This window comes from Saccopteryx leptura, chromosome 4, assembly GCF_036850995.1.
Source record: "Saccopteryx leptura isolate mSacLep1 chromosome 4, mSacLep1_pri_phased_curated, whole genome shotgun sequence".
Classification (NCBI taxonomy): Eukaryota; Metazoa; Chordata; class Mammalia; order Chiroptera; family Emballonuridae; genus Saccopteryx; species Saccopteryx leptura.
This window is the reverse complement of record NC_089506.1, coordinates 211,545,903-211,572,798: the sequence shown is the minus strand read 5'-3', so window position 1 is coordinate 211,572,798 and position 26,896 is coordinate 211,545,903. Positions and strand designations below refer to the sequence as shown.

Sequence of the window (26,896 nt, the reverse complement as noted above, 5' to 3'; positions counted from 1 at the left end):
AATAAATGTGATAAAAAAAATTATATGTAAATTATACTTTAATTCAATCTTATTATTTAAAGGAAGCAAAAATCCCTTGGAAAGTTAAAATTTTCACACATTCCTTGCAAGAGCAGTTCGGTAAATCTGAGTTTCCATATGCTAAATTTAACTAAATGACAATTCATAGTTTAAACAAATGGACAAAGAAAAAAACACATCTTTGTATTAAGAACATGTATTATTTCCCTGGGAAACTCAGCTATTATTAGAGAATGACAGGAAATTTAAGTCACATTTCAAGTCAAACTTTACACTTTACAAATATGAGCAAACTAAGAACCAGAGAGATTAAATTATTTTCTCAAAAGTGCTTAACTAGTTAGTAAAGAAAATATTTCAGATGAAAAACTAATCTACTGAACAAGTTCAATTTTACAAATAATAAGATAATTCTATAAAAGTGCTTTTTTTTCAAATAAAAAAAAGTGCTTTTCTTTCAGAATCACTCCCTAACCACCATTCCATCCAGTTTTTAGACAGCTCATTCATAAAACAAAAATTAACATTAATATCATAATCAGTCCTGGCCAGTGGCGTATTACAGAAAATGTGGTCCCACAGCACCAAGGTTGCCACCTTGATTCCAAAGTCCTGCCAGTCGAGCCCTGATCAGGACTCACATGAGAAGCAATCAGTGCCTGCACAACCAATGAGTTGATGCTTTTCCCTCTCCCTCTCTCTCGTCCACCTCCTCATCCCTCCCCCCATATCTCCCCAAAAGGAAAACAAAATTAATAAATAAATAACCATAAAAATCATTTTCTCAAAAGGAAAAAACTCATTTATAAAGTTACAGAATACAATGTAATCCACACTTTTAATATTAGCCACTTAATAGGGCAAAACTAACTGAATCAATGTGCAACAGACTTCTACTTAGAATATCAAAGTATTAATGGTATATTGTATTTTTTTTTTTTTTTTGTATTTTTCTGAAGTTGGAAACGGGGAGGCAGTCAGACAGACTCCCGCATGCACCCGACCGGGATCCACTCAGCATGCCCACCAGGGGGCGATGCTCTGCCTATCTGGGGCATTGCTCTGTTGCAACCAGAGCCATTCTAGCGCCTGAGGCAGAGACCATGGAGCCATCCTCAGCGCCTGGGCCAACATTTTGCTCCGATGGAGCCTTGGCTGCGGGAGGGGAGGAGAGAGACAGAGAGGAAGGAGAGGGGGAGGGGTGGAGAAGCAGATGGGCACTTCTCCTGTATGCCCTGGCCGGGAATCGAACCCGGGACTCCACGTCAGGCTGACGCTCTACCACTGAGCTAACTGGTCAGGGGGTATATTGTATTTTAATATCCATACACAAGAAAATAAATCACATGCATGTGGGTTTTCTTCCTCTCTACAAACTGGATGGTAAAAAACTTAATTTAATATTTCCCAAACAATTCAAATACGAATATCAGCAATTCAGAAGTTGCTTTCATTAGCACATTTTTCTTTGGAAGGAAAAAAAAAATGAACAAAATTTAATAGCATTACATAAAAATCCTGGAAATTATGCACAAAGACTATTCAGGAGCTTTGCCAAAAAAAAAAGGGTATGCTGGTTTTTCATGTGCATAAATGAAAATCAAGTAAGAATTATAAGGATCTACAGTACTATTTAAGATAAATACACTTCTTGAAATCTCTACTTTAAAAAACTTTAAAATGACTGGCTGAACTAAGCCATTCAAACAATATTTCCTAGGCCCTAAACAAACACTGGGATGTTCAGTCCTCTGAGTTTGGGCCCTAACCCACAGCCTTCTCGGCAGCGCCCTGGGAACCCTTGGCCCTGAGGCCATCCACTCTCCCACATCCATGGGCCTATATTTTACATTTCCAAACACTGTGCATTTGCAGCTCTCTCTGTCTCCTTCTCTAGATCCTTTCAAGGACCAACCCGTGACTTCTATTTAATAAACAACTCAATCATTCCTTAGAAAACCATTTGCCTGCTCTCTGCCTCTGGTTTGTTCTATCTAGATCTCTGGGGTGTGGTTTCACTCACAACAGAGTGCCCACATGCAGAACTCAAGTAGTTATAATATTCATTCATTCATTCATTCATTCATCCTACAAATGTTATCAAGCATCCACTGTATGCTACTCTCTGATTCCGATGCTAGGAACACAGCTGTAAATAAAACATGCAAAAATTCCTGCTCTCAAGACACTTTTTACTGCAGTGGAAATAGATTATAAACAAAATAACTAAGTCAAATACACATTATGAAAGATAAGAAGGAGAGTAACAGAGCAATCATTCCAGGAAGCACTATTCAGAGCAAAGTTCCTAAGAAGGAAATTCCTGGTGTTAGGCCTTCTGGAACCTACCACAGTTGTCCTAGGGCAGTGATTCTCAAAGTTTTTGAAGTCGGGGCACATTTAAAATCCTACAAATAATCGTAGGCGCACAATATACAAATTTCTGAGAAATATGTTATAATAATGAAGTCAAATATTAAAGAAAAAAATAAAGTCCAAGCGTGTTTTTATGGTAATTAAAATAAATACGATAAAATTAAATTTATTCTGATATTAAAAAACATTTTTATGTTACATTTTTTGAGTTATGCTTTTTAGAATTCGTAAAAAAAAGAGGGGTTAAAAAATAAAAAACGAGCCTGACCAGGCGGTGGCACAGTGGATAGATCGTCAAACTGGGATGCCGAGAACTCAGGTTCGAGACCCCGAGGTCGCCAGCTTGAACACGGGCTCATCTGGTTTAAGCAAAAGCTCACCAGCTCAGACCCAAGGTCGCTGGCTCGAGCAAGGGGTTATTCAGTCTGATGAAGGCCCACGGTCAAGGCATATAAGAGAAAGCAATCAATGAACAACTAAGGTGTCACAATGCACAACAAAAAACTAATGATTGATGCTTCTAATCTCTCCGTTCCTGTCTGTCTGTCCCTGTCTATTCATCTCTCTGACTCTGTCTCTGTCTCTATAAAATAAAGAAAAAGAAAAAACGACAACAAAGTTATCTTTTTATATTTATAGATTCATAATTAGTAAGATTTAGTAAATTCAGCAGGTCCCAGCGTGAATGTGTTAAGTTTTTTCATTCTTGTGTTTCTGAGAAACATGAGCCTGATGTTTCCTAGCGATTTCTTCAATGTTTGGGCATATATTTGAAAGGCAAACTCTCATTTCCTCATCAATACATTGAAGAATTCCTCTCTTTTTACTCTTAATTGTGTTGAGTGCAGAAAACCCCCACCATACATATCATCTTAACTTTACACCAAAGGATAGAAGAAACTTGCCTCCAGTCTTTCCCGGGAACATGGGGGTAGTGTAAACAATCCAGCACCACAGCTTAACAGCCTTTTGCAATCTAATCAGGCAAGTGAGGTGGGGGGTTGGGCAGACTGCCAGCTTACAGCCAATTCCCCACACTTCTGTCCCCCCAAAATCTAAACTCCAAAAACCCTGTTGGTTTTTTGGTCCCCAACAGGCACATATTTCTCTGGAATACCATAGGGCGCACCTGGGAATCTTCTAGGGCACACCAGTGCGCCCTGGCGTGCACTGTGAGAACCACTGTTCTAGAGGATGAGGCTTGCTAGGTTGAGGGTACTCATAGTCTATAAACAGGTAATTTACATTTTGATTTAGAATTTTTTTCATTTTATTGTTCTTTATCCCTAGTTACCAACATTCACAGGTGCTTGTCGCTCAACAGGTATTGGTAAAAAGATTTTGTAGAAGAAAATGCTGCATTGCCCTATAACTGTTCATTGTAAGAATGCAAAGTAAACCATCCAAAGACTTTAAGAAGCACAAACTGTTTCTTCTGTGGCACTATTCATATAAACATGCACAGACTATTCATTTTCTTTAAAAAAAAATATGGGGAAACTTTAGCTCAGTCTCTGAATAAATATATCAAACAGAATTAATGAAATTTTAACACCTATAGTTTCTTAGCTCCTTAAAAACATTACTAAATGAGTAAAAATGCTATCGAAGACTATCAGGCTATACCAAAAGCATTCAAGGGTCAACCTGAAGAGGCTCCCACTGGCCCAAGATGGAACAATTTGATCATAAAAAATAAAAATGAGGCCCTGGCCGGTTGGCTCAGTGGTAGAGCATCAGCCTGACGTGTGGAAGTCCCGGGTTCGATTCCCAGCCAGGGCACACAGGAGAGGCGCCCATCTGTTTCTCCACCCCTCCCCCTCTCCTTCCTCTCTGTCTCTCTCTTCCCCTCCCGCAGCCGAGGCTCCACTGGAGCAAAAGATGGCCCAGGCGCTGGGGATGGCTCCATGGCCTCTGTCCCAGGTGCTAGAGTGGCTCTGGTCGCAACAGAGCGACGCCCCCTGGTGGGCGTGCCCGGTGGATCCAGGTCGGGCGCATGTGGGAGTCTGTCTGATTGCCTCCCCGTTTACAGCTTCAGAAAAATACAAAAAAAAAAAAAAAAAAAAAAAAAATGAGGTCCTGGACAGGTGGCTCAGTGGATACAGCCTCGTCTTGGCACACTGAGGTCAGGAGTTTGATCCCCAGTCAGGGCACATATGAGAAGCAACCAACGAGTTCATAACTAAGTAGAACAAGTTGATGCTTCTCTCTCTCTCTCTCTATCTCTCTCTCTCTCTCTCCCCTCTCCCCCACCCCACTTCTGCCCTGACCCAGTAGATGTGAAAAGGCTTTTTTTAGAAAATAATATCTGGCCTGACCAGGCGGTGGTGCAGTAGATAGAGTGTCAGACTGGGATGCGGAGGACCCAGGTTCGAGACCCCGAGGTTGCCAGTCTGAGCGCGGGCTCATCTGGCTTGAGCAAAAAGCTCGCCAGCTTGGACCCAAGGTCGCTGGCTCAAGCAAGGGGTTACTTGGTCTGCTGAAGGCCCGCAGTCAAGGCACATATGAGAAAGCAATCAATGAACAACTAAGGTGTCACAACGAAAAACTGATGATTGATGCTTCTCATCTCTCTCTGTTCCTGTCTGTCCCTATCTATCCCTCTCTCTGACTCTCTCTCTGTCCCTGTAAAAAAAAAAAAAAGAAAGAAAGAAAGAAAGAAAGAAAGAAAGAAAGAAAGAAAGAAAGAAAGAAAAAGAAAATAATATCTGTAATGATATCTGAAATATACCAAAAAGCTAAAATCCAAAAGTTTATACTGAGTCCTGAAACAAGTCACTGGTCACCTTAAGAGGATATTTAGAAGCCGACTCAGCCCGACAACTGGTATATAAAGGGAAAAAACCCAGCAAGTAAAATATAAACTTCTAAACATACAGTTCCCATGATCCTAAGATTTCACAATGGTTGAGATTACAATGTGCATGAAAACACTCTGAACTGAGAAGAGCTAAACAAAGGGATAGTTGTTTCTGCTGTTGCTGCTAAGAAAATTGCCCCTACTTTCGATAACACTAGCTCATGAATCTAATCTCAAGAGTGATCATGTGCCAAATACTTTTCTAAGTACTTAATATCATTTTCTCCTTTAATCCTTACAACAATTCTATGCAGTGGGAAATAGTATTTTCTAATACAGTCCTTTGGGTTTAAACATGGTAGCTGCCCCTTATCCTAAGGAAATACCTAAAATAGTACTGAACCTTATATACAGTTGACCCTTGAACAACGCAGGTTGTTCACTTATATGCTGATTTTTTTCAATTAATCCTTGAAGTTCAAACCCACGTTCAATGGTCAATTTTACAGTTGGGAATCCACATAAGCAGAAAGCCAACTCTATTCACAAATTTCCGACTAAAAGAGAAGTCAGTGCCCCTAACCCCCAAGTTGTTCAAGGGTCAACTATATATAAGTCCTTACTTAAAGTCATGGATAGGTTCTGGGACTTTAGGCAAAATGACATATGTTGAAATCAATTTTACCATAGGCTAACTGATATAAACAAGTTAAGTTCCTATGGCATAAAAGACAAACAAAATTATATTACTCACCCTTATCAGCTGGCTCAGTGGATAGAGTGTTGGCCCAGCGTAATGACATCCCAGGTTCGATTCCCAGTCAGGGCACACAAAAGAAGCAACCTCTGCTTCTCCTCCCCTCCCCCACCCCTCCCTCTTTCCCTCCTGCAGCCAGAGGCTCCATTGGTTTGAGCTTAGGCAGGGGCACTGAGGATAGCTCAGATGGTTCAAGTGTCAGCCTCAGGCACTAAAAATAGCTCGATTTGAGCATGAGACCCCAGACAGTGGTTGCCAGGTGGATCCCAGTTGGGGCACATACTGGACTCTGTCTCACTATCTCCCTTCCTCTCACTTAAAAAAAAAAATGACATAGCTTGAGGACCTGCCATACTATATAGTTTTTTTCCTACACATCTTAAACCTATGATAAAGTTTAGTTTATAAATCAGACACAGTAAGAGATTAAGAGCTAATAATAAAATAGAACTATTACAACAATATACTGTAATAAAAAATTATGTGAATAGTTTGGGAGCCATAATTAAGTAAAATGAAAGTTCCTTGAACACAAGCACTGTGATACGGTGATAGTTGATCTGATAACTGAGACAGCTACTAAGTGACTAACAGGTGGGTAGTTATATAGCATGACTACACTGGACAAAGGGATGATTCACACCCCAAGTGGGATGCAGTGGGATGGTGTTAGATTTCATCACACTGCTCAGAACAGGGCACAATTTAAAACTTATGAATTGTTTATTTCTGTAATTTTCCATTTCCCATTTAATATTTTTGAACTATAGTTGACCATAGATAACTGAAACTGTGGAAAGCAAAATCATGGATAATGGGGACTACTGTACTGGCTCTATCACTTAGCAGCTTTCTTGCTGTGTGACCATCCCAAATTACTTAACCTCTCTGTGCTTCAGTTCTCTAGTATATAAAATGGAGATAAGTGTCCTTACCTCTCAGCCCTATTTGTAATATGATAAGTAACTCTAGTGCATATTTGTTTAGGTGATTATTTGATTAATGCCTACTTTCCCTTCTAGGCCGAGTGCTCCAAGAGGCCAGAGGTTCTATCTCCAGAACCCAGTCCAAACCTAGCAAATAGTAGAAACTCATTTGATATTTGTTGAATAAATAAATGAATTTACAATAGAATACAGTAGAGCTGAGTAACTGCTCTAGTTCAAAACTCAGCCAGTATCTCCACAATTTGAAAGTTGAAGATTTCCCCATAATTTCTTAACTATCAAGGGGGCCACATCATTTAAGTACCTCTAAGCCCCGGGGACCAAAACCAGCCCAAGAACAATACTGCCTGAACTCCCTGGGGTTTTCAGTAAAGAAGCTGCCAGACTTGGCAGCTACAGTTTATCCAGGGCAGGCTATCAATGTTTTGTATTTTGGACATTTGCCCTTTTTAATTCAAGAAACTGACACAATCACAGTCCCTGGTGTGTTCTGAGTTTCAATCCCAAAGTATACCAAATACAGCGTAGGAAAAAAGAAACACCCTTGAGCACAGTTCAAAATGTGAGTCACCAGCTAGAAGAGTTGATTATTATTTATTGAAAAGGTGTTGTGATCGAGTCACTATGCTAATAAGTGCTTTACTTGAATCATCACCTCATTTGATTCTCCCAGTAACCCTCTGACAGAGGCACTCTCATTCCTATAAACTGGAGAGTCCCTACTTAGTTTGTCATTGGTTCCACGGCTCAGAAATCACAGAACTCAGAATTAAATCCAAATGTATCAGAAACCAAACGCCATGCACCAAACCACTAAACTATATTGCCAAGGGTAAGCCCAGCAAAAATCAATTAAAAGAACAAAGTTGATAGTTGTCATCATGAACCCTAAACACCAGCAAAAAGATTTGACGGAATCACAAAAAATACTTTTGAGAAAAAGTAAGTGTATGAACTAAAGTCACTTACTATTTCCACAATAAATGTAACATGTCTATCATAATTTCAGTTTGAGTTCTTTCATCTACATGAGAATGTGTGTGGGTGGCAGTTCTCCAGATATGGTCTGCAGATCCTTAGGGGTCCCTGAGACCTCTGCATGGCATCTGTAAGGTCAGAACTTTTTCCATAATAATGCTAAGATATTATTTGCCTTTTGCAGTGTTGACATTGGCATTGACAATACAAAAGTAAATTGTGGGTAAACTACTGGCTGCTGAATCAAAGCAGTGGCACCAAAATGTACTAGCCATCGACGTGTTCTTTACCACCACACATTCACGGAAGAAAAAAAGTCAGTTTCATTTAAGAATGTTCTTTGAGGAAGCAAGAAGAATAAACAGTAATGTTAAATCTCAACCTTGAGTGCATATCTTTTTTTTAAAGATTTTATTTATTGGTTTTACAGAGGAGGGGGAAGTGAGAAGTATCAATGCATAGTTGCTTCACTTTAGTTGTTCATTTTATTTGTGTATGTGTGCCTTGACCAGACAAGCCCAGGGTTTTGAACTGATGACCTAAGCATTCCAGGTTGACTTTTTATCCACTGTGCCACCACCACAGGCTAGGCTGGAGTGCATATCTTTTTAATATTCTATACGACAAAAGGAAACGTACTAGCAGCACCCCCATTGCACACCAAAGTACAATCATTGTCAAGAAACGCATCTATGCAGCTATTTGGGTTGTAAGCGGAACTAGCTGCTTTTTTGATGGAATATCATTTATACTTGACCTACAGACAAACTACAGTCATTTAGACTTGAGTATTTGGCCAACTGTTCCTGAAAAATGAAAGCAATGAGTCTGCCACTTCAAGGAAAACAACTAACAGTATTTGTTGCCAATGATAACAATCAAACTTTCAAGTAAAAACTAGAATTCTGGAACACTCTTATCTACCATGTGAAGTTGACATCTTCCCAATATTAAAGACTTTGCTTACGTCAACATTTGAAAGATCTGTATAACTCAAAACACCAATATTTTCCAAATGACCAATGCATGATGTTACAAAGTCAAACCTGGGTAAAGATTCATTCAAAAACCAACCGGCTTTTGGCCCTGGCCGGTTAGCTCAGTGGTAGGGCGTCGGCCTGGTGTGCAGAAGTCCTGGGTTCGATTCCTGGCCAGGGCACACAGGAGAAGCGCCCATCTGCTTCTCCACCCCTCCCCCTCTCCTTCCTCTCTGTCTCTCTCTTCCCCTCCCGCAGCCGAGGCTCCATTGGAGCAAAGATGGCCCGGGCGCTAGGGATGGCTCCTTGGCCTCTGCCCCAGGCGCTGGAGTGGCTCTGGTTGCAACAGAGCGACGCCCCAGAGGGGCAGAGCATCGCCCCCTGGTGGGCGTGCCGGGTGGATCCCGGTTGGGCACATGCAGGAGTCTGACTGTCTCTCCCCGTTTCCAGCTTCAGAAAAATACAAAAAAAAAAAAAAAAAAAAAAACCAACCGGGTTTTAATTGCGTACAAAGATACTGATTAATAGGATTTCAGATTCACATTGCAAGTAACCCTTAAAAAACTACCCCTTGTTTGCTGGGTGTTAGTTCAGTTTCAAAAAATAATATCCACAATTATCTAAAAAGGCAATTAAGACACTCCTCCATTTTCCAACTACCTCCACATCAAAGTAAAGCCAAATTTTCTACACGTTCTTCAACATTCTGCAACAATGCCAAAAGCAGATAAAATCTAGCTGAGCTTGACCAGGTGGTGGCACAGTGGAAAGAGCATCGACCTAAGTTCAAAACCCAGAAGTCACTGGCTTGAGTGCAGGCTCACCAGCTTGAGTGTAGGATCATAGAGATGACCCCATGGTTGCTGGCTTGAAGCCCAAGGTCGTTGGCTTGAGCAAGGGATCACTGGCTCAGCTGGAGCCTCCCAGTCAAGGCACATATGAGAAAGCAATCAATGAACAACTAAGGTGCTGCAACTATGAGTTGATGCTTCTCATCTCTCTCCCTTCCTATGTCTGTTTCATCTGTCTGATTCTCTCTTCTCTTTCTCTCTCTCTAATACACACAGAAAAGAAAATCTAGCTGATAGACTTTAAAATTTTTTATTGTTTTTATAAAGAGAGAGAAACATCGATTTGTTGTTTCACTCATTTATGCATTCATTGGTTGATTCTTGTATGTGCCTTGACTAGGGATCGAATCTACAACTTTGGTACATCAGGACAATATTCCAATCAAATGAGCTACCAGCCAGGCTAAATGATAAAATGGCTGAAATGATCATTTTTATGTGTATTTTATAATTTTTTAAAAATCCAGTCTTCAATTAATTCAGACATTAAAGAGATTTGCAGAAATGTAAAATAATGCCACTCTTCTCACCAAATTCCTTTGTTTATGAAAACATTTTAATGTTGTTATTTTTATAAAAATGCTATTTATATTAACATGCAATGGATACAATGGGCTTATTATTTTGAAATGAATCAAGGAAAGATTTCTGAAACTTCTCAGTTTGTCTCAATTTTTCATAAGGTAAATATCAATAAAGAACTTATATAAACACAAGTTCTTTAGCTTTCATAATAATTTTTTGAAGTATAAAGGGGTCCTGAAAACCAGAAAGTTTGAGAACCACTGGCTTGTGGGGAAAGGCTCATAAGCTGGTCAGGGCTTTCCTGATCATCCCAGTCCTAGAATTCCAACACCTTCTTAAATCTGTCCTTGTCCCAGCTTCCATTCTCGGGTTCTGTTTTGCCAGCATCACCATCAGCTTTGGGGAGAAGGGAGCTTGACCTTCCAGCCTATTCCAAGGGAATAAGCCCCTTTTACCACAGCAGAGCAAGATATGCAGTTCTCTTCTTGTTTTCAAAAACTCTCACCTCTTCTATAAAAACATGTTCATGGTTGCGGGTGGCTGGAGCCAATCACAGCTGTCCTCCAGGACAACACCAAATTTTTATTGGACAATGCGTAAGGTACGTGGGTCGTTGTATGGCTCTCATGGAATTACATTTTAAAATATGTGGCATTCATGGCTCTTTCAGCCAAAAAGGTTCCCAACCCCTGCCCTAGCCTCTCCCAGTCATCTGTTTAAATCTGACTCTGAATCCTATCACGTGATCTTACTACTCTCATATCTGTCTCATCATCTCCATCACCACTGCTGTTACCTTGGTTCAGGCTACCATCAATCCTGCCTGGGGTTTACTGAAACAGCTCACTAATTTTCAGCGTTACACCCTTCCAACACAGTCCCTAGAACTGAGTGAGCCTTCTAAAATTGAAATCAGATCACCTAATCCTATCAGCAGCTCCCCATTACCTACAGGATTGAATCCAAACTCTTCATGTGTGACCCACAACCATCCTTGCCCTAATGAACTATTTATAATTGCCCAAACCACCCAGAAACACAACCCCAAGCCTTTGTTCCCACTGCACCGAATGTTCTGCTTCCATCTACCTGGAGAGCCACTGCTTGATGTCAAGATCCACCGCAAGTACATGCACCTCTCTAAAGTGTTCCTCACTCTACATACTCTATGGCATCTAATACCTATGAGCTCACGGAGGTCCGGAGCTGTCATGACTCCACCTGTGCATCCTCCCTGCCAGGCATGTTGTAAGAGCACAATAAAGATTTTCAAGGATGAGTGAATGTGCATAAATAATGCAAGTCCACCCTTACACAAAGCCTATTCAGATAAATTAGAGGCGTAGCTTCCTTTCATGCACCAGGCTTGTTCTGGAATCCCCAATTGACCCATGTTCATTTCTACAGAGCCCTCTACTGGGTATTTTTAACCCCATCATCAGAAAAAGAGATGAGAAAGAAAGGCTAATAACCAACATTATATAGAGAAAATATCTACCACAAACCCAAAGACAGGCTAAAAGAAAACTTATATAATCTTAACCCCATCATGTAAAAGGGTTTTCTACATACCATGTGATAATCTCAATTTAGGAGATTTGTATAATGTCTGGAGAATCAAACTGTGCAATTTCAAAAAGGGGCAGGAAGTTGTGTAGACATCCTCTATTAGTGGAGTCCTGTCCACAAAGGTTTTCAAAACAAGCTGAATACAGCAAAATCATAGTCTTGGGGAAACAGTTAAAAGAGGGAATACTATATAAAGAAATCACTGTCTATCTCTACCTTCCATCCGGTACTAAAACTTTTCCTCATACACAGTGTAAACAATTTAGAGAAAAAGTGAATTTACCAAACATATGCTATTTGAGGTTTAAAAAAAATCAACAAACCCATTCTAGTATTTTTGCCTGCATCTTTAGACCCTTGATCTGAAAATAAAATTATACATAAATTGCCCTGGTCAGATATAGCTCGGTTGGTTAGCACATTGTCCGGAAGCACAGAGGATGCAGGTTTGATCCTGGTCAGGGCACATATAGGAACAGATTGATGTTCCTATCTATCCCCCTCTTTCTCCCTTCCTCTCTCTATAATCAATAAAATAAACATTTTTTTAAAAGAAAATAAAATTACCCATAAATTAACAAATCATGATTATGGCCAAAAAGTCAAAGACTCAACAATTCCAGGCATACTTTTACATCTACTTTTATTTTTGATATCCAAGTAATACCCTGTTCAAAGTATTATTTGTTTAAAGTATATGACTTACAGAATTGTTATCATTGCCATACTTAATGTAGTACAGCACAGCTCCATTCTCTAGAATCTGTCCCACTATCCCTGACGACAGGGACACTCGAACCCTAAAGATGCCAAAATGTCTAGTGGGAATTACACCTGCTCTCCACTCCACTGGCACCTTCAGAGTTGCAAGCAAGAGCCGCTCTCCTACAGGGAAACACACTTATCACAGCAGAATCCCTCAAGTGAACTGCAAATTGTAGTTTCTGACCTCATCAATGTGGCATTTAAAACTGTCTAGTTAGAGGTAATTATCAGATGAAAATGTTTTTCTACTCCATCCATATTATTCAACCACTAGCATTTAATACAATAAAGAAAAATCAGGAGACTAAAGCACCCTCACCAGATGACCAGTAAGTAAGTGCCATGGAGAACTCCAATCACAAGCACAGAAAGAAAATATCAATTGAGCATATAAGATTGTGTCAAGGCTGACAATCTAGTCAGGCCCTCAAACTCAACCATGTCCTGGCTCTGATTTACACAATTACTTCTCCCTTCTCTGATTTGAGCTGTTACTTCTGAGGATTCCCTTTCCTGGGGCTTTTCACTGCGTAATTATGCAATATGTGGGCACCATAAAACACACAATACAGCTTCATAAATTTGGGCTTTTAAAAATCAGTGTGACTTTCTCTACCTATTTCCTAAAAAGACATTCCCTTCAATCTGGTAGATTTTAGAAAAACATAAGGACTGTTTTTTAAAAAGTGTTAGTTATGTAGGATCCTTACTTTTGGTCTCACTTACTTAAACGTCACTCTCTAGACCTCAAATATTTTTGTCTTATATGAAAATAAGAAAAATAAGAGGCCCACTGAAAACATCAAGAATAGCAGTAAGGAGCTTAAGACTGGAACAAGGGACCAGATACTAATCTGAAAGGCTAGGAGAAGGGGGTCTAAACACTGCTCCGGGTACACTGCTCACTTTCAAATCACCTGACTTGAGAAGTTCAACGTTCTAAAATACTGAAGTCTGTATGAAAATACTAATACTATGATAAGAAAGCATCGTTATATAAATTTGGAAGCTGAAAACACAAACATTTTTCTAAAAGAGACGTAGGCAAAGGCAGTATGCACTTAAGGGTATAAGATTCCATCTAATTCTCAGAGTCCTACAGGACTGAGCCGACTTCCTTGTCCCGGCAAAGGGAGGCCTAGACAGGAGAAAGGTGTTATTCTTTACACTGTTGGAAAAGTGCACAGAAAAGTACTCTGATGGGAGTTTAAGGCAACCATATGAAATGCAAAGGTAACTTCTTAAAGTGCTTCAAAGTTCTGACTGCAGGGCTTGGGTACCCTGACATTCATCAGACCTGCACCCAGAATTTCAGAAGCATTAACAGCCAACTGGCAAGGAGGTGCATTTTCAAAGTTTTCCTTCCTTCTAAAGGTCTCAGCTAGGTCAGCAATGCCACAGTGTGAACACATTTGTGATATTTGACGCATTGGAGAAAAAGTCCCACTGGCCCTGAGATGTCCCCACAATAAGCTATCCTGAGACAACAACTGATTGGCCTCCAGATACTGACGCTGGAAAGAGATTGTTTTGTTTTTCAACACAAACAGGCTAGGGGAGGGAGGTGACTAGGCAAAGAAATGCACGTACCTTTCAACTGGTCAACAACGCTCTGGCCCAGGCGTTCAGTAACTCTCCCATCCTCCATTTCGTACCGATCATCTAGGTATTTTGCAGTGGCCTCAGAAATGTGAACCTTGCCAGCCACTCCCAGCTGCTCCATGAGATTGGCCAAGTTCACATCATTGGACCACACGTCGAATTTAAACCTCCTCATACCCAAAATGCCACACAAGACAGTCCCCGTGTGAACCCCAACACGCATGTTCACCATCTCCTTCTTCTCCTGGCAGAAGTGCTCAATGGCTCTTATCATGCCCAAGCCCATTTCAATGCAGCAGTAGGCATGGTCGGCCCGGGGCTCGGGGCACCCTGCTACACAGTAGTAGCAGTCTCCAAGGGTGCTGATTTTCTCACACTTGGTCTCTTCACACAACCGGTCGAAGCGACCAAACAGATCATTGAGAAGACCCACTAGGGCATGAGCAGATTTGTTGGCACTCATCTTGGTGAAGCCCACGATGTCTGCAAATAAAATACTGACCTCTTCAATCTGCTGCATCTTAAATGGGCGGAATGCTATCGGGGCTTTCTGTATTGAAGACTTTTTCTTCCTGTTCTTTGGGCTGGAGGTGGCATGCCTTTTCACAGAATTCTCGCTCTCCTCATCCCCCTGTTTCATCAAGTCATCAGCTATGATTCTTGGCATCACAGAATGAATCATCCTCTCTTTCAGGGCTTTTTCCACTTCCAGATCCTTCCCGTGCATAATTGACTGCCCCACCTTGAGAAAGGTGCTCCTGGATCTCACCTGGGACATGATGAATAGGTGGATCCCAATGGCGTGAACGCAAACATGCAGCAGGGCTCTGCTCAGCAGCTCCCAGTGCAGGGGCCCTGGTCCAGGTGAGGGGAAGCAGTCATCATCTCGGAAATGATAGCCAAAGGTCTCAAAGAGAACAGAATAGGTCACTCCCAAAAACAAGCTCAAGTACAAAGGTAAGTGCATGACGGTGTAGAGCAAAAAGAGCACTTCGATGCACATGGAAAAGCTCCCCACTTGAGATAAGCACGTGTCTGTGGGCTTAGCTGCGGGAGTATGATTGGAGCTGTCAACACGTCCTGAGAGAGGCGTCAGAACCTGAAACTGGGCAGCCAGGGTCAGGGTGAACACCAGGAGGGTGAACACCAGCGAGGTCCACACATAATGTCGGGCATACAGCTTGGTGAAGGTAAACAGGAAAAATCCCACACACACCACGAGGAAGCACAGAGCAGGAGCTGTCATGACAATCAGTTTGGACCTCATGTGCACCCCAAAATAGATGCTCCAGAGCAGACAGGCGAAACCAATGTAGAAGAGCGCGTACCGGAAGCGACGCTGGGTCTGCGGAAAGCAGCGCTCTAAGCAAGCCTCCTCCAGGTTCACCGAGTCGAACTTGGGGTCCCACCACCGGCTGGAGGCCCTCTCGAACAGCTGGGGCAGCTTCTTCTGCCTGCGCAGGCGGCCTCCGGCGCCCACTCTCCGGGGTACGCCCCCTGAGTCCCCGGAACTGCTACAGCTGGAGGAGATGCTGTACTTGCAGTGTTTGGGGTGGTTGTTGGACGACAGCTGCTTGGGGTTGATTTTGACCCTCACGCTGTTGCTGTCTCCGCTGGAGTCACAGCTCACCTCGGTGCTGTGGTGCTGCAGCAGCTGCTGGTGGGGCGGGGAAGCCATGTTGCCGCGCGCTCGGAGCCACCCCCGGCTGGGGTCACCACCACCTGTCACCGAGACAAGAGTTAGGCTGGTGTTTATTCCCACCCACGTACACGCACCCGAAGGCCATGAGCTATGTCCATTTTCTCAGCGGCAGCCCCGGCGGTCTGCTTGCAAAGGCACCCTACGGTCGCAAAACTGCGGTACTGTCTCATCAGCGCTCCCACCGTCCCGCCTCCGGACCGACCCCAGCCACCCGGGACGGGCAGGGAGCGCCTCGGGTCCGCGCGGCGGCGGCCACCGAGCCCGCGGCGCCGCCCGAGCCGCGGCGCGATCCCCCGCGCACACTCGCCTGCTGCGCCGGCCGCCGCCGTGGAGCGGAGTCCGGCCCCGAGCACTCTCACGCCGCCGGCCGCCCTGGCAGACGCGGCTCTCCCGGCGGCGGCGGCGGCGGCGGGCCCCTCATGCTGCGCAGAGCGCGGCGCCTCCACTGCGTCAGGCCTCCGGCCGGACCCCGCCGTCCCGCCCCGCGCTCTGCGGCCCCGGGGGAGGCGGGCGGCGAGTTTGCAAAGCCCGCGGCGCTGCGGCCGCCCCCGTCGGCGCGATCCGTCTCGAGGGGCCTGCTCCCCGCCCCGCCCGCCCGCTCCCGGTCGCCGGGGCTGACCCAACGGGCGGGGATGCCCAGGGCCCGGGAGCCGCCCGGCACCGAGGGCAGGGCGCGGGCCCCTCAGCCGGCGGCCCGTACGCGGCACTGCCGCAGAGTCCGCTCCCGCGACGCCGGCTCGGCACGGCCGCCCGGGGCAGCCTCCCAAGCTAGAGATGCGGCCGCGGCGGCGGCCACCGCCGAGCCCCAGGGTGCCGCTGCCTCATGTCGGAAGAGCCGCCGCCACCACTACCATCTCCGGCCCCCTCCCCCTCCCGCTGTCACTGACAGACTCGCGCCCGCGCCGCCCCTCGCCCCGCCGCAGCGCGCACGCGCGGCCCGCGCACTCCGCTGCCGCCAGCCTCGAATACGCGCACGGTGCGCGCGCCGAGCTGACGGGGCTGTCGGGGCTGCGGCCCCGCCCTCCGCCCGGGGCAGCGCCGCGCCCCGGCCGCCGGCTGCGAACACTGCGGCGCTGCAGGGGCTGGCCCGGCCCGGGGGCTGGCTGCGAGGCTGCCTCTGGCCACGGTTCGGTCCCCGCACCCGCTGGGAGAAACCTAAGGAGGCCTGTTAGTTAAGGAGCAGCTGGGGTGCGACGTTGAGGAAATGAAAATGTTTGCCCTCCCCCTCGGCACACCTTTTTTATAAATAGAAGTTTGCAACTGTTGTATTTGCCTAGGAGGCGCCCCTTTCTCTGTAAGCACTGAGCACGTGCCCCTCTTTCCCCCAGCACTCGCACCTACCTGAACACGCTCCCCGGTCGACCACCATAATCTGAGCCCCGTCCTCAGGTGGCCAGACGGGCAGGCCTCCAGGGGCCATGGTGGCCCCTAGAAAGGTAGTGCCACAGCTTCTCCAGCCTCAGTTTCCTTCCCGTCCTCGGGTCATTTCCCCCTCCTCATGAACAAATGTTTTTCCTTTTTCACAAGTGAAATTTGAAAGCAATCTCCTACCCAATCGACAGCCCTACCGTCGACAGTGTTATCTGCACCCTGAAAGTACAATCCTGTACCCCCAGTGCGCCACTCCTAGCCACTCTCCCCATACCTCACACTACCTCCTGCCTGTCACAGGGATCTCCTCCCTCCTTCCCTCACCCCCCCACCGTGAAGCCTGCCTCAGGTTGAATTAGAAAATAAAGTAAAATGTGGTCTTGTCCACACAATAGAATATTACTTATATATATAAATGAAGCACTGATTCCTACTGCAACTGGAATGAACCTTGAAAACATGATGCGGCCCTGGCCGGTTGGCTCAGCGGTAGAGCGTCGGCCTGGCATGTGGGGGACCCAGGTTCGATTCCCGACCAGGGCACATAGGAGAAGCACCCATTTGCTTCTCCACACCCCCCCCCCCCCGCTTTCCTCTCTGTCTCTCTCTTCCCCTCCCACAGCCGAGGCTCCACTGGAGCAAGGATGGCCCGGGCGCTGGGGATGGCTCCTTGGCCTCTACCCCAGGCGCTAGCGTGGCTCTGGTCCCGGCAGAGCGACGCCCCGGAGGGGCAGAGCATCGCCCCCTGGTGGGCAGAGCATCGCCCCTGGTGGGCGTGCCGGGTGGATCCTGGTCGGGCGCATGCGGGAGTCTGTCTGACTGTCTCTCCCCGTTTCCAGCTTCAGAAAAATGCAACAACAAAAAAAGAAAACATGATGCTTAGTGGAGAAAAAGCCAGTCGCATTGTATGATTTAATTTATATCGAAATCCAGAAGAGGCAAATCCATAGAGACAGAAGCAGGTTAGTAATTGCCAGGGGCTGGGGGATGGGCAGGGGGAGTGACTTCTAATGGGTAAGGGGTTTCTTTGGGAAGTGATGGAAATGTCCTGCAACTAGGTAGAAGTGGTAGGTGTACAACACTGTGAATGTATTAAATGCCACTGAATTGTACACTTTAAAGTGGTCTAAATGGTAAATTTTGTTTTGTGTATTTAACCACAATAAAGGAAAAATAAAAAAAACAAAATAACACAACATCATTGCTGTGGTATTGCTGCCTAAAGTGCATAACCTCAATCTAATCATAAGAAAACATCAAATGAACCCAAATTGAGAAATGTTTCTTCCAGGTAATTGACCAATACTCATCAAGAATATCAAGGTCATCAAAGACTGAGGAACTGTCACAAACTTGAGAGAATTAAGAGAGACAACATGGAACACAGGATCCTGATTTGAAACCTGGAACAGAACAGAACAAAAGAATAAGATCTGCAGTTTGGTCAATATCATCACATTGTGCCAATGTCAATTTCCTGGCATTGATCACAATACTAGGGTTATACACAATGTTAACATTAGGGGAAGCTTGGGTATATAGGTAGAGGGGAACTCTCTAGTGTTTTTGCAACTTTAAAATTGTTTCAAAATAAAAGAGTTGCCTGACCAGGCCGTGGCGCAGTGGATAGAGCATCAGACTGGGATGCGGAGGACCCAGATTCGAGACCCCGAGGTCGCCAGCTTGAGCGCGGGCTCATCTGGTTTGAACAAAGCTCACCAGCTTGGACCCAAGCTCACTGGCTTGAGCAAGGGGTTACTTGATCTGCTGAGGGCCCGTGGTCAAGGCCCATATGAGAAAGCAATCAATGAACAACTAAGGTATAGCAACGAAAAGCTAATAAATAATTGATGCTTCTCATCTCTCTCCTGTCTGTCTGTCCCTATTCATCCCTCTCTCTGACTCTCTATCTCTGTATTTTTTTTATTTTAAAAGTAAAAACAAACTTTTATTGAGCGTCAACTATATGCCAGCACCCTAATGTGTTCCATTTTTACCGATGAAGAAACTGATGTTCAGAGGAGTACATTGCCCAAGCCAGTGCGATAATAATAGTAAACTTACACTTAGCAAACATGTTAAGTGCCAGAAACCACTGGGCGCTTTCACTTGTGATCTAGTTTGTCCTTACCGCAACCCTCTGAAGTAGATATTATTGTCCCTATTTTAGAGATGTGAAACTGGAGGTTGAAGAGTGCCGTGCCCAAAGTCACATAAAGGCTAGAGATAGTTCATTCAAAACCAGATCGGACTCCTATGACCATGACACTCTGAACGGTCCTGGTACCACCCTCTGTGACCTACATGGTGGCCCTTCCATCTACCCCACTGTCTTCTACATCCCGACCTCGCTGGACAGGAAGCCTTTGGAGACAGCTCTCACCATTTACATTCCCCCACTGAGTGCAACCCTGCCCTTCATACCCCACTTCCTGGTTTCCCTCAATCTGAGAGATGGCCTGTCTACACTTTTCCTCCCCTACCCAAGTCACTTCAATCCACCCACTGTTTTGTGGTGACTTAGCATTTACATATTAATTAGTCATCAGATTTTTAGACACAGGTAGTGATACACCTCGCCCCCTTCTCTCTTGTATGTCTTCTGGAAGTAGTTGGGCTGCATTCCCAGCTGTCGAAACCTATAAGCTGCCAGAGCCTCCTTCATTTCCAGGTTAGAGCATGAGTCATTCCATAAACCCTTGAGATTAGGGACCATGTGCCTGGCACTGTGCATTAGACCATGGTTGCACAATCATACACCATCTCTGTCTTTAACCCTTTGAGTAGTGAGTTCTTTTCATGCTCGCTGACCCCCAGAAGTGAGGTTTTTTTTCAAAAAAAATGGAATTAGCTCCAGTTACAGTTTTATTAACTTAAAATCATGTTTGTTTGATAACCAATTTATGGAAACAAGAAGAACATACATTTGCCTTTTTTAATGTTGCCTTACACATTTTTAAAATAAAAATTTTTGTTACGATCGTACTCTGGATGGTCAGGAGGCACAAGGACGTACATGAACGTTCACACTGCTCAAAGGGTTAAGGGGTGTATAGTAGCTGGGAAAGGTGCCATGGGAAAGGAATGGTACCTTTCCTTTGAATGGTAGAGAAAATGAAATCAATTGGGGTTGGTAACAGTCCTACAAAGTAGGATAACTACGTTCCCACAATGCCAAGACCCGGAGGGGCGTCACAGGAGACTCCTAGGTCCCTTCTCCTCCACCCCCAGGAAGCATAAAGGTACAGAGACAGGACAGATGTAACAGCTTTCTCCAACCATCCACCCCAGGCTGCTGCCAGATGTGCAGGGTTTCCCCTCCATCTGTGGTGTGTGCAGATCTTCCACCAGATGCAGCACAAATCAGAGTGTGTCCATACAAACTCAGCAAAAGCTCTTAGAAAGCATCACTGACCTCGTCGTCTGGGCCTTGCTCTCTCTCCCACGGAGGACTGGTGAGGGCTTTGCCTCCGAGCTATCAGAAGTCAGATGTGGTGACAACCATGACTTGCTTTAAGGTAAGTTACTTGGAAACCACCACCCACCCCTAAGCCCGCCCCCCCACACATACACACTTCTGTTAAGTTACACAAAGGCACATTCAAATGGGTAATGCATCGGGACACAATCACCAGGGAAGTCATAATACAAATATCTTGAGTTTATGAAACACTTTACAGTTTGCCAGAGGCTTACATCTATACTCCTTCCCTTGATTCTTTCAACAGTAGTATGAAGTGCAGGGACAGGATACATTGGCCCCTCACACACAGGCAGGCATCAGAGGTCACAGAGCCAGTCCATGACAGAAGTGCTCTAGAATCCCCAGCTTCCCAGCCTGCCAGTGTCTCTTTTCCACCCTGACAGTAATCGCTACCACTACGGTCACTATCATTTGAGGAAACCAAAGTTTAGTCAACAAATCCTACAGAGAGGATTTGAACTCAGGTGAGACTGAATGCCACCTTTTAACTCCACTGCACTCAATTTACTCCTGCTCCCTCCAGTCGCTCCTGCTCGTTAGTATGGGGTCCCTGGTACATCCCAGGTCTGGGCAGCCAGGCCACAGACTGGCCAGAGTCAGGCTGTCAACCCAGGGCAGGGCCAGTCTCGCATCCTGGATCCCACACCCGTAATTAGGGGTTGTGTTAGTTTGCTATTGCTGTTGTAAAAAATTACCACAAATTTGTTGGCTTAAGACAACAGAAATTTATTGTCTCACAGTTCCGGAGGCCAGAAGTTCAAGATCAAGGTGTCAGCAGGGCTTTGCTCCCTCTGGAGGCTCTAGGTGAGGATCGTTCCTTGTCTCTTCCAGCTTCTGGGGACTCCTGGCAGTCCTCGGCTAGGGGCTGCAAGGCTCCCATCTCTGCCTCCATCCTCACGTGGCCTCCTCTGTCTCAGGACCTCTCATCTCCCTCTTCTAAGACAGCTGTCATTGGATTGGGGCTCACCCAGGCGATCCAGGATAATCTCATCTCAAGATCTTTAGGTTACTGAAGTTTACAAAGACCCTGTCTCCACATAAGGTCACATCCACAGGTACCAAGGATTGGAAGTTTGGAAGTTGGAGTATCTTTTGAGGAGACGCTATTCAGTCCACTCACTATAGGAAGGAGGCATGTTTAGGCCCACAATGTCACCCTGTTCTCCAGTGAGGACAGAGGTGTGGTGGTTGCTGCTCCTATAGCAGCCCTAGGACAGGACATGCCTTAAGCAGACAGGGGGTAGGGCCAAGGCTGGGCGGCCCGTCATCCAGGAATCAGGGAACGAGGCCAGCCTGCTGGTTCCCAGAGCAGTGAGTAAGCACAGCACTGGGCCAGGCAGGCAGCATCAGTGGTTCCTGCGATTTAGGGAGGTTTGGAAAGGACACTAATCCTAAAGGGCTAAGGCAGCGTTGCCAGAACAGACTAAAATCGCATTCCTGGGCCGCTCAAGTATCTCGAGAAGGAGGAAGTTGTGTTAATCACCTCGGCTGTAGCCAGGCCCCCTATGCCCTAGAAGGGACTAACCTCATTTGACTCCAGAGCCCAGAGCTGGGCTTCCTGCTGACTCCTTATCAGCTAAGCCTGTGGTCTCAGTGCCATTTGCAGGAGGTGTGGCCCCACGAGGGCCCAACCGGGGAAGGTGGCCACGCAAGAGTGCCCTGGCTGCTGGGATAGGGTATGGCAGGGAGCTGGCCCGCCTCCTTCCTCACTGGCTCGAGGTGGAGGTCAGAGATGCTGGGCTACATGCAGTTCTGGACTTCAGCTATTCAACAAACCTACCTGTTCCCAATAAGCAGGGGTAAGATAAGGCACTGGCAGAAATGAGAAAATGCCTCAGAGACCCGCAAAGCCCAGTAGGGCCCAGGGAAGGGGGCAGAGTCTCTGGAGAATTCTGGAAGAGGCAGCAGGATTATGTGAGACTAAATCAGTGGGCTCTGCAGTTGGACTGCCTAGCTTTCAACCCCAGCTCCACAGCTTGCTGGGCAACCTGGGCTAGTTACTTAATCTCTCTCAACCTAAGCACTCTTCTTTATAAACAGAATCAAATGAGAACCTACTTCATGTGGCTGTTGTGAGGATTAAATCAAACAAGCTAAAGAAAGCACTAAGGACAGTACCTGCTCTATAGTAAATACTCAGCTAACGCCAGCCCCTTATAAGCCATCCATATCAGAGGCCAACCTTGAAGGCAGGTGTGAAGTTTCATTTCATGTGTCAACTTGGCCAGGCTATGATACTCACTTGTTTGGTCAGGCATCAGTCTGAATGTTGCTGTGAAAGTATTTTTAGATGTGATTAATATTCAAGTCAGTACACTTGAGTAAAACAGATCACCCTCCATAATGTGGTGGGCCTCATCCAATAAGGTGAAAAGACTGAGCTTCCACGAGGAGGAAGGAATTCTGCTCAGACTCGGCCTTCAGACTCCATGGCAACATTGACTCGTGCTGGAATTTCCAATCTGCTGCTTCCCATGGGGATTGCAGGCTCTCCAGACCCCACACTTCTATCTATAAATACACATCCTCTTGGTCTGTGTCTCGAGAATCCTGACTAACACACCACGGTTGAGTCTTCCAATCCATGTTCACAGCTGGGGAGAGAGGCCAATGTGAGGGGAGGAAGTAGCTCCTGGTCATGGAGAGAAAAAGCAGTCAGGTAGATGAAGTGTCCACTCTGCACCAGGTACTTCACATGTGACAAGAGGTGGACACATGTGCTCACTTCGGCAGCACATAGACTAAAACTAGAATAATACAGAGAAGATTAGCCCTGGCCGGTTGGCTCAGTGGTAGAGCGTCGGCCTGGCGTGCAGAAGTCCCGGGTTCGATTCCCGGCCAGGGCACACAGGAGAGGCGCCCATCTGCTTCTCCCCCCCTCCCCCTCTCCTTCCTCTCTGTCTCTCTCTTCCCCTCCCGCAGCCGAGGCTCCATTGGAGCAAAGATGGCCCGGGCGCCAGGGATGGCTCCTTGGCCTCTGCCCCAGGCGCTAGAGTGGCTCTGGTCGCAACAGAGCGACGCCCCGGAGGGGCAGAGCATCGCCCGCTGGTGGGCAGAGCGTCGCCCCCTGGTGGGCGTGCCGGATGGATCCCGGTGGGCGCATGCGGGAGTCTGTCTGACTGTCTCTCCCCGTTTCCAGCTTCAGAAAAATACAAAAAAAAAAAAAAAAATACAGAGAAGATTAGCATGGCCTCTGTACAAGGACGATGTGCAAATTCGTAAAGCATTCCCTGTTTTTTAGAAGAGGGCAGAGGTGAGATCAATGGTGACAGGAGACTTGCACCGGGGAGGTGAACACACTGCAATACAGATGATGCATTATATAGAATTGTACACTTGAATCCTATTTAATTTTATTAACTGATGGCACCCCAATAAATTTAATTTAAAAAAATTTTAAGAGGTGAACACACATTACCATTTCACAAGAAGACCAAGGCTCAGAGAGCTAAAGTCACCTGTTTATCATCACTGACAAGGGATAGAGTCGTCTACATTAGAACCCAGATCTGGTTCACAAACTCAAGACTTTTCCCATCGGCCCGAGTGAATGCCGTCAAGGGAAGAGAAGAATCATCCTGTCAGGGAAAGGGATTGGGGGAGGGTCTGTCTGGGAGACAAAGAAAGGACACAGGCATAAGGGTCAGAGAAAACCACAGAACCCCAACCCAGGCAGGAAAAGAGGACGGGAAAGGGTGAGCCCAGCACTGCTTAAAGGATATTTGACTGAAAGATATCTTTTGGAGTCAATATCATCTCTTCCCTGGATCTCCAAACAGCCACCTGCCCTGCAGACTTCAGACTTGCCACCCCCATGATTACATTTGCCAATTCCTTAAAGTAAACCTCTCTGTCTATAGATGCTAGACAGATAGGTATAGACAAATAGATAGCTAGGTGCAGGTCTATCGATACATCTATCTATTTACTGTACACACATCATTTGGTTCTTTCTCTGGAGAACTCTAACACAGAGGGAGCATTAGACTGTGGCCAGGACCCACCAGGACAAGCATCCCAGAGTTCCCTAAGGGGTGGGCTGTGCTGGGGATGTCAAGCAGGCCAGCTGGGCTGCAGTGCAGAGGGAATATGAGGCAATTAAGCAGGTCAGGCAAGCTGGGCCATGTGGAAAGGAGGCTCAGAAGCCTTTGGGAGATTCGTGAGGTGAAGTGTGGGCGCCCGGAGCTGCCCTGGCAGAAGAGACACTGCACAGAGCGCACCAGCAGACTCCCGCCACCGTATCTCCTTCCAGAGGCGGCGCCAGGCTGGTTGCAGAGATATGCATGGGATAAAAGAGAAACCTACCTCTGGGATGGACCAATGATGTTACACACAAATGCAGACACACGGCTCAGTCACGAGGCAGAAACGCTTGGAAAGGTGGGGAGGGTGTGCAGCAGGAGCCGAGTCTGTTGAGGCTCTCTCGTGTGGAATCTGGGCGCGGCCGCCCTGCACGGGGATCTGGAATGTGTGGTGCTGTGAAGTGGATTCCTGGTGCATTTCTGAGGCTTAGGTGATTCTGAAGGTGGGGGCTGTCAGGAAAGAACAGCACTCTGCAGACAGAGGCTCTGAAAGGCAGACAGTGGGAGCTGGTGCCACCCAGGAGCCCTGTTCACATTCTGGTGCCAATGGAGTCATCTGCCCCAGAAGCTCTAAAGCTGACCTTGGTTAGTAAACCTGAGCAGACGCCACTTGTCAATTCGTATGAGAATGGCCAGGGCTTGCTTCCTGGTGGCAAGGTGGGCTGATTTTGTTCAGGCGCTTCTCTCTTCTTTAGTAACAGGCTTCCTGCTGGGTATAGAAGTAATGGCTGATCGCTCTAAAATTATAGATGTGCACCCTCTCTTCCAATGATATAAATGCCATGACAGAACAAGGACAGAGCAGAAGTCATCAACCTAGATGTTTTAGAATGTCAGAGCCAGCATTCCATTTCTCACGACATGGAAGTCCAGCTATTTGGAAAAATCCTCCTGCTCCAAAATACCTAATTTTTTTTTTTTCTTTCTTTTTTCTGAAGCTGGAAACAGGGAGAGACAGTCAGACAGACTCCCGCATGCGCCCGACCGGAATCCACCCGGCACGCCCACCAGGGGCGAAGCTCTGCCCACCAGGGGGCAATGCTCTGCCCATCCTGGGCGTCGCCATGTTGCGACCAGAGCCACTCTAGCGCCTGAGGCAGAGGCCACAGAGCCATCCCCAGCGCCCGGGCCATCTTTGCTCCAATGGAGCCTTGGCTGCGGGAGGGGAAGAGAGAGACAGAGAGGAAAGCGCAGCGGAGGGGTGGAGAAGCAAATGGGCACTTCTCCTGTGTGCCCTGGCCGGGAATCGAACCCGGGTCCTCCGCACGCTAGGCCGACGCTCTACCGCTGAGCCAACCGGCCAGGGCTCTCCTAAATTTTTTTTATTCTGGAAAAAATTATATATATACATATGAATTTACCATTTTGACAGATAGGTAAATTGTGTAGTTCAAGTGTATAGTTTAGTGGTATCAAGTACATTCATATTGCTGTGCAACCATCACCACCATCTACCTCTAGAACTTTTTCATCTTCCCAAACTGAAACTCTGCTCATTAAACAATAATTACTAATTTCCTTCTTGTCCCCCCACCCCACCCCCGCCTTGGTAATCTCTGTTCTACTTTTCTGTCTCTATGACTTTGACTTTTCTGTCTCTAGGTAACTTATATAAGAGAAACCATACAATATGTATTCTTCTGTCTGGCTTATTTTGCCTAGCATAATGTTTTCAAGGTACATCCATGTTTTAGCCTGTGTCAGAATTTCTTTTTTTTTTTTTTTATTAAGTGAGAGGTGGAGAGGCAGAGAGACAGACTTCTGCATGCACCGCGACCTAGATCCACCCAGCAACCCCCTCTGGGGCTGATGTTCGACAGAGCTATCCTCAACATCTGAGGCCAACGCTTGAATTAACTGAGCCACTAGCTGCGGGAGGGAAAGAGAGAGAGAAGGGGGAGAGGGAGTGGGAGAGAAGCAGATGGTTGCTTCTCATATGTGCCCTGACTGGCGATTGAACCTGGGACATCTGCACAACAGGCCGATGCTCTACCCAGTGAGCCAAATGGTCAGGGCCTGGGTATGTTCTTAAGCTTTGTTTAGATGGGTCTTTAGATCCTTTACTCTAGAAATAGTTTAGCCTGACTAC

At 46.0% G+C, this 26,896-nt stretch overlaps 1 protein-coding gene and 1 non-coding gene across 2 annotated transcripts in view; one reads left to right on the top strand and one right to left on the bottom strand.

Moving 5' to 3' along the window:
• Positions 1 to 16,751, bottom strand: part of ADCY9 (adenylate cyclase 9) — a 157,125-nt gene extending 140,374 nt beyond the window's left edge. Inside the window, exons 1-2 of the mRNA XM_066382709.1 lie at positions 16,178 to 16,751; positions 14,157 to 15,890 (exon numbers count right to left, since the gene is read on the bottom strand). Coding sequence (XP_066238806.1) covers positions 14,157 to 15,846 — 1,690 coding nt within the window. The 5' untranslated portion in view covers positions 15,847 to 15,890; positions 16,178 to 16,751. The remainder of the gene's footprint in view (positions 1 to 14,156; positions 15,891 to 16,177) is intronic.
• Positions 16,752 to 23,856: 7,105 nt separating this feature from the next.
• Positions 23,857 to 23,963, top strand: LOC136404643 (U6 spliceosomal RNA). The gene has a single exon (XR_010751363.1). It is a non-coding gene; the product is annotated as a U6 spliceosomal RNA (small nuclear RNA).
• The last annotated feature ends 2,933 nt before the right edge of the window (positions 23,964 to 26,896 follow it).